General features: G+C 37.6%; 1 protein-coding gene across 4 annotated transcripts in view; it reads right to left on the bottom strand.

Moving 5' to 3' along the window:
* Positions 1–297: 297 nt before the first annotated feature.
* RPGR (retinitis pigmentosa GTPase regulator) overlaps positions 298–7767 on the bottom strand; it is a 68478-nt gene continuing 61008 nt past the window's right edge. For all 4 annotated transcript variants that reach the window (XM_067023549.1, XM_067023553.1, XM_067023551.1 and 1 more), the window contains one exon: positions 298–955. In XM_067023549.1, coding sequence (XP_066879650.1) covers positions 755–955 — 201 coding nt within the window. In that variant the 3' untranslated portion in view covers positions 298–754. The remainder of the gene's footprint in view (positions 956–7767) is intronic.

Genomic DNA, 7767 nt, shown 5'->3' with positions numbered 1-7767 from the left:
CAGTCTGGCTGTGTCCGGTTCTCCTAGACTGGTGATCTGTGGCATGGTCAAACAGTGCAGATAATCTGCAATGTTTTCATGTCAAATCACCTCCCTAAAGAGAGGAGCAGGAAGCAAAGAAATTTCAACACAGTTTCTCCACAAAGATGTCCTGTTTATACAGTTGCCCTGAAACTTTCTTTACTCAAAGGTAAATGCATTTTGCATCTTTCAATATTTTAAATTAGATTTTTTTGCCCCTGTTTTGCCAACTGATAACTCCAAGTACCTCCAAATTGTATTCATATTCACTCATTTAAACAGTGGAACTGACCAGCTTTAGTTTATTAAAATATGTTCATTAACAACAATTTTGACTCAGTTTTTGAAAATTGCAAATACATTAAAAACCGTTAGTGTCATGAGATTGCAAATATTGCCTTATGAAATTATAAAGAAGTAAAATTTAGTAAAACCTATGAAATATCTTAATTTAGGTTTCACATATAAAAATATATTTTATATTGCAACACTGAACAGTTAAGGCCACAACACTTGAAGGAGAGTCTGAGATACACATATTCTGAAATTGCTTGTCAAAAATATCAGCATTTAAATAAATATCAAAACTGGTCATACTATTCAAACCAAAATAAAACATATTCTCAAGTTATATCTTTAAAAGTTTGTTATTAGAAACTTTCCGTCAGAACTCAAATGTTTTTCAAGTATAAATTATAATGGGTGTGGTGACCATGAAAACATAAACATATATTCACAATATCACACAAGATTTTGACCTTCTCTCCAAATTTGGGGGTGAGGTATCCTGATGATTTTGCCCCATGTGGTTCTTGTTGGCATCTTTCTTATTCCTTTTAAAAGCTATTTTATCTCTTATTGATTTTGTCTCTGGGAGTGGCTCATTATTATTCTGCTTTCTACTTTTCTGGCTTGTCCTTTTAACGAGGAAAATCTAGAAAAAAAACACGCACGCAGAGAATTCATTTCAGTAAGTGAAACAGGCACTTAACAGTATTTAGGGGGTATAATTTTCAACAAGTCTTAACATTATTTCATCATATTTTTATGAGGCACCACAATGGTACATTCTTAGCATCCACCAGCCTTTTTTCTTTTACCAACTGCAATCATGATTCTTCCCTAAAACAAGACCTTTCAGGGTTTACCCTTCAACACTATCAGTGTTTTGGTAATATGTTAACATTTTTCTTCAAAGAACAAATTTAGTATGTCACTTTGTTATAAGAGAAAAAGATGAAAACCAGCATCTTCTAGAGGACATACCTCCACATTCCTGTAGATCAGAACTTCTGGCAAAGTGTTAGTGCTGCCAAATGATGGGGGTGGGAGCACCAGGGGTCTGAAAAGGCAGTTGGATATACAGATCTGCTGCTCAGGGGAGGCCAGGGCTGCGGACAGGCAGAATGCAGATAACAGCTGAAGAGACGAAAGTAGACCCCATAACCCAGGGATTCCAGGTGGGCAGAAGAGAAAACAGAAGAAAAGAGACTGAAGAAAAGCCAAGTGTGAAAGGTAGGCAGAGGAAGAGGAGCCAGCACTGGGGACTGAGTTTTGTAGGAACAAAATCAGGAAAAAAAGGCAACTCAGAAGTCAGGGGAAGAAAATATCAAGAAGAGAGTGGCCAACAAGGCACATGCAGGAGACATCAAGGAAGATGATAACTGAAAAGTTCCAAATGATTTAAGCCCTTTGAGGATTTAGCCAGAGAGAAAACAGGATTCCTAAAGAATGACAACCCAAATAATGGTTTTGACAAGATGCCAAAACCAAAGAACAGCTGAAGATCTGGCTCCTTCAGAAATTAAAATGGTGCTAATAATAATAGCTTGCCTTTAGCCTTAAAGAATGGAGGAACTAGAATGAAAAGTTGTAACCCAAAAAGTCAGTCTAGATAAAGAGTCTATGAACTAAAATGGGAGAACTCCTGTTACTGCTATTGCGTAGGAATACATATCTTGAAAAATTCTGCCAGTACAAAATGCCAAGAAATGCTGAAGAAGTATACAAAACATAATTTTATAATGTGTAGGTAAGCTCACATAAAATGAAGGGAAATCCCTGTGGGACAAAAAACGAGGGAGCAGGAAGCCTCAGGGGTGAGTTGAGTACTGAAATGGCTTTTATTGATCTCATAACTTCAACTCTTGGATTTTAACAGATTTGATCTCACAAAATATGGAGAATTGGAACTGAGACTCCTATGTAAAGTGGGGACCCTCTGAGGACTAGGCCTTTAATGTAAGTCCACCTACAAACATTGGAAGAGAACAAAATAACATGTCTCTCTCAGCCTAATAATGTTTTCCTAATGTGAGTTTGGGGTTCACATGTATAGTACTGGTGGAAAACCCTTAACAGAGACATTGAAAGCCATCCCGAAATGGTAACACCCAGGGGAGCTAACAGAATTTTATACAAAATCTCCATGGATGGACTTACAGTTATCTAAGCTTTAAAGGATTTCCACAAAATGTCCTGGTTGAACGTGAATTTACAATCCAAATTTCAAAACACAGAAGGAAACAAGACACCATTACCAAGCCAGCTAAAGCAACAAACAGACTTAGACTCTGGAAGATGTCTGACACTGGAATAACTAAATACAGAATATAAAATAAGTTTGCTTAAATTATTGAAAGAACTATAATAAAAAAACAGGAGTACAAAACAAGGAACTAGGTAAACAAAACAAGGTAAAAGATCAGATTGATTTGAAAAAGTATCAAAATAGAATTTCACTTCAAAATGTGAAAAACATAACTGAAATTAAAACTCAGGGCTTCCCTGGTGGCGGAGTGGTTGAGAGTCCACCTGCCGATGCAGGGGACGCGGGTTTATGCCCTGGCCCGAGAAGATCCCACATGCTGTGGAGCGGCTAGGCCCGTGAGCCATGGCCACTGAGCCTGCACGTCCAGAGCCTGTGCTCCGCAACAGGAGAGGCCACAACAGTGAGAGGCCTGCGTACCGCAAAAACAAAAAACAAACAAACAAAAAAAACTCAGTAAGGAGGTTAAATAGCAGATTAGTCTCAGATGAAAAGATACTATGAAACAGACAAGCTCCGAAATTTCCCCAAATATTACTTAGATACAGAAAATATAAAAGTAAAAATTAAAAGACACAGATAACAGAATAAAAAGTTTTATTATATTTGAGCTCCAAAGAGGAGAGAGGAAATATTCAAATATATAATGGATGAGAATTTTCTTAAAATGATGAATGACATGAATTCTCAGATTCAAGAGTCATAATGAATTAGAAGAAAGTTAAAATAAAAAAACCTCACATCTAGGCATCTCATAGTGAAATGAAGCACATCAAAGACAAACAAACAATGTAAAAAGAACCCAGACAGAAATGACAGATTATATGTGAAGTTACCAGTAATTATACTAAAGCAAATTTCTTAATAGCCACAATGGGAGCAGATACTAAAAGAAAATAACTGTCAACCAGCCATACCACCATTAATTTTCCAGTGAGTAGCAATTGCAAAAGTTAACTTCAGAACGAAATTTATGACAGTAACTTCCAAAGGATTTCTTCAGGAAGAATAAAAAACATTCCAAAAGGGACATCTGAGATGTGAAAAGGAATGGTGAATAAAGAAAGTGGTATAACAAATAATGATATTTGATTGATGAGGTTAAAAAAATTAATAGAATACTCGATACAATAACATGTAAAATGGGAAAAAAACGAGTGATAGGAGAGAAAACTCTTCTAAGATCCTGGTAATATTTGGGAAAAAGGAACACTGATTAGCTTTAGATTTTAGGTACATGTTAAAAAGTTTAAAGTCAGAATCCTCCGTATAGGCCATTTACAAGAGACACATCTAAAGTACAAGTAGAAGTATAAGGGGTTTTCCTGGTGGCGCAGTGGTTGAGAATCTGCCTGCCGATGCAGGGGACACGGGTTCCTGCCCCGGTCTGGGAGGATCCCACATGCCGCGGAGCGGCTAGGCCCATGAGCCATGGCCGCTGAGCCTGCACATCTGGAGCCTGTGCTCCGCAACGGGAGAGGCCACAGAAGTGAGAGGCCCACGTACCGCAAAAAAAAAAGAAGTATAAGAATGAAAAAAGATATATTAGGGAAATGCTAACCATAGGAAAATTAGTATAGCTATAATAATATTCAATAATATAAAGTAGCATTTTTTTTAGGAACAAATAAGAATACTACAAATAGTAAGATAATAGACTTAAACCTAATGACATCAATACTTAGATTAAATATAACTGGTCTAAATGCTCCAATTAAAAAGGCAGGGCCTTCCCGGGTGGCGCAGTGGTTAAGAATCTGCCTGCCAATACAGGGGACACGGGTTCGAGCCCTGGTCCAGGAAGATCCCACATGTCGCGGAGCAACTAAGCCCGTGCGCCACAACTAATGAGCCTGCACTCTAGAGCCCGTGAGCCACAACTACCGAGTCCACGTGCCAAACCTACTGAAGCCCGTGCGCCTAGAACCTGTGCTACACAACAAGAGAAGCCACTGCAATGAGAAGCCCGGGCACCACAATGAAGAGTAGCCCCCGCTCGTTGCAACTACAGAAAGCCTGTGCACAGCAACAAAGACCCAATGCAACCATAAATAAATACATAAATAGGCAGAGATTTTCAGATTAGATAAAAAAGCAAGACCCTGGTGCTCCAGCAAATGGTGAAAGCTCTCTCAGAGATCTCCATCTCAACGCAAAGACCCAGCTCCACTCAACGACAAGTAAGCTACAGTGCTGGACACCCAAACAACTAGCAAGACAGGAACACAACCCCACCCATTAGCAGAGAGGCTGCCTAAAATCATAATAAGTTCACAGACACCCCAAAACACACCACTGGATGCGGTCATACACACCAGAAAGACAAGATCCAGCCTCATTCACCAGAACACAGGCACCAGTCCCCTCTACCAGGAAGCCTACAAAACCCACTGAACCAACCTCACCCAATGGGGGCATACACCAAAAACAACGGGAACTACAAACCTGCAGCCTGCAAAAAGGAGACCCCAAACACAGTAAGTTAAACAAAATGAGAAGACAGAGAAATACACAGCTGATGAAGGAGCAAGGTAAAAACCCACCAGACCAAACATATGAAGAGGAAATAGGCAGTCTACCTGAAAAAGAATTCAGAGCAAGGAAAGTAAAAGATGATCCAAAATCTTGGAAATAGAATGGAGAAAATACAAGAAACGTTTAACAAGGACCTAGAAGAACTAAAGAGCAAACAAACAATGATGAACAACACAATAAATGAAATTAAAAATTCTCTAGAAGGAATCAATAGCAGAATAACTGAGGCAGAAGAATGGATAAGTGACCTGGAAGATAAAATAGTGGAAATAACTATCGCAGAGCAGAATAAAGAAAAAAGAATGAAAAAAATTGAGGACAGTCTCAGAGACCTCTGGGACAACATTAAACGCACCAACATTTGAATTATAGGGGTCCCAGAAGAAGAAGAGAAAACAAAAGGGACTGAGAAAATATTTGAAGAGATTATAGTTGAAAAGTTCCCTAATATGGGAAAGGACATAGTCAATCAAGTCCAGGAAGTGCAGAGTCCCACACAGGATAAATCCAAGGAGAAACACGCCAAGACACATATTAATCAAACTATCAAAACTTAAATACAAAGAAAAAATATTAAAAGCAGCCAGGGAAAAGCAACAAATAACATATAAGGAAATCCCCATAAGGTTAACAGCTGATCTTTCAGCAGAAACTCTGCAAGCCAGAAGAGAGTGGCAGGACATATTTAAAGTGATGAAAGAGAAAAACCTAAAACCAAGGTTACTCTACCCAGCAAGGATCTCATTCAGATTTGATGGAGATATTAAAACCTTTACAGACAAGCAAAACCTAAGAGAATTCAGCACCACCAAACCAGCTTTACAACAAATGCTAAAGGAACTTCTCTAGGCAGGGAACACAAGAAAAGGAAAACACCTACCATAACAAACCCAAAATAATTAAGAAAATGGTAATAGGAACACACGTATAGATACCTACCTTAAATGTAAATGGATCAAATGCTAGAAACAAAAGACACAGACTGGCTGAATGGATACAAAAACAAGACCTGTATATATGCTGTCTACAAGAGACCCACTTCAGACCTAGGGACACATACAGACTGAAAGTGAGGGGATGGAAAAAGATATTCCATGCAAATGGAAATCAAAAGAAAGCTGGAGTAGCAATTCTCATATCAGACAAAACAGACTTTAAAATAAAGACTATATATTTTATTATAGTAAATAAAGAGACAAAGAAGGACACTACAAAGAGACAAAGAGGGATACTACATAATGATCAAGGGATCAATCCAAGAAGAAGATATAACAATTGTAAATATTTATGTACCCAATATAGGAGCACCTCAATACATAAGGCAAATGTTAACAGCCATAAAAGGGGAAATTGACAGTAACATAATCATAGTACGGAACTATAAAAACCTACTTTCACCAATAGACAGATCATCCAAAATGAAAATAAATAAATAAACACAAGCTTTAAATGATACATTAAACAAGATGGACTTAATTGATATTTATAGGACATTCCATCCAAAAACAACAGAATACACTTTCTTCTCAAGTGCTCATGGAACATTCTCCAGGTTAGATCATACCTTGGGTCACAAAACAAGCACTGGTAAATTTAAAAAAATTGAAATCGTATCAAGTATCTTTTCCAACCACAACGCTATGAGACTAGATATCAATTAGAGGAAAAAATCTGTCAAAAATAGAAACACATGGAGGCTAAACAATACACTACTAAATAACCAAGAGATCACTGAAGAAATCAAAGATGAAATCAAAAAATACCTAGAAACAAATGACAATGAAAACACGATGACCCAAAACCTATGGGATGCAGCAAAAGCAGTTCTAAGAGGGAAGTTTATAGCAATACAATCCTACCTCAAGAAACAAGAAACATCTCAAATGAACAACCTAACCTTACACATAAAGCAATTAGAGAAGGAAGAACAAAAGAACCCCAAAGTTAGCAGAAGGAAAGAAATCATAAAGATCAGATCAAAAATAAATGAAAAAGACATGAAGGAAACAATAGCTAAGAGCAATAAAACTAAAAGCTGGTTCTTTGAGAAGATAAACAAAATTGATAAAACATTAGCCAGACTCAACAAGAAAAAAAGAGAGAAGACTCAAATAAGTAGAATTAGAAATGAAAAATGAGGAGCAACAATTGACACTGCAGAAATACAAAGGATCATGAGAGATTACTACAAGCAATTATATGCCAATAAAATGGACAACCTGGAAGAAATGGACAAATTCTTAGAAAAGCACAACCTTCTGAGACTGAACCAGGAAGAAATAGAAAGTATAAACAAACCAATCACAAGCACTGAAATTGAGACTGTGATTAAAAATCTTTCAACAAACAAAAGCCCAGGACCAGATGGCTTCACAGGCGAATTCTATCGAACATTTAGAGAAGAGCTAACACCTACCCTTCTCATACTCTTCCAAAAGATAGCAGAGGGAGGAACACTCCCAAACTCATTCTACGAGGCCACCATCACCCTGATAACAAACCAGACAAAGATGTCACAAAAAAGGAAACTACAGGCCAATATCACTGATGAACATACATGAAAAATCCTCAACAAAATACTAGCAAACAGAATCCAACAGTACATTAAAAGGATCATACACCATGATCAAGTAGGGTTTATCCCAGGAATGCAAGGATTCTTC

Source organism: Kogia breviceps, chromosome X (assembly GCF_026419965.1).
Source record: "Kogia breviceps isolate mKogBre1 chromosome X, mKogBre1 haplotype 1, whole genome shotgun sequence".
Taxonomy (NCBI): domain Eukaryota; kingdom Metazoa; phylum Chordata; class Mammalia; order Artiodactyla; family Physeteridae; genus Kogia; species Kogia breviceps.
The sequence above is the reverse complement of the archived record's forward strand: the minus strand, read 5'-3'. Positions and strand labels throughout refer to the sequence as shown.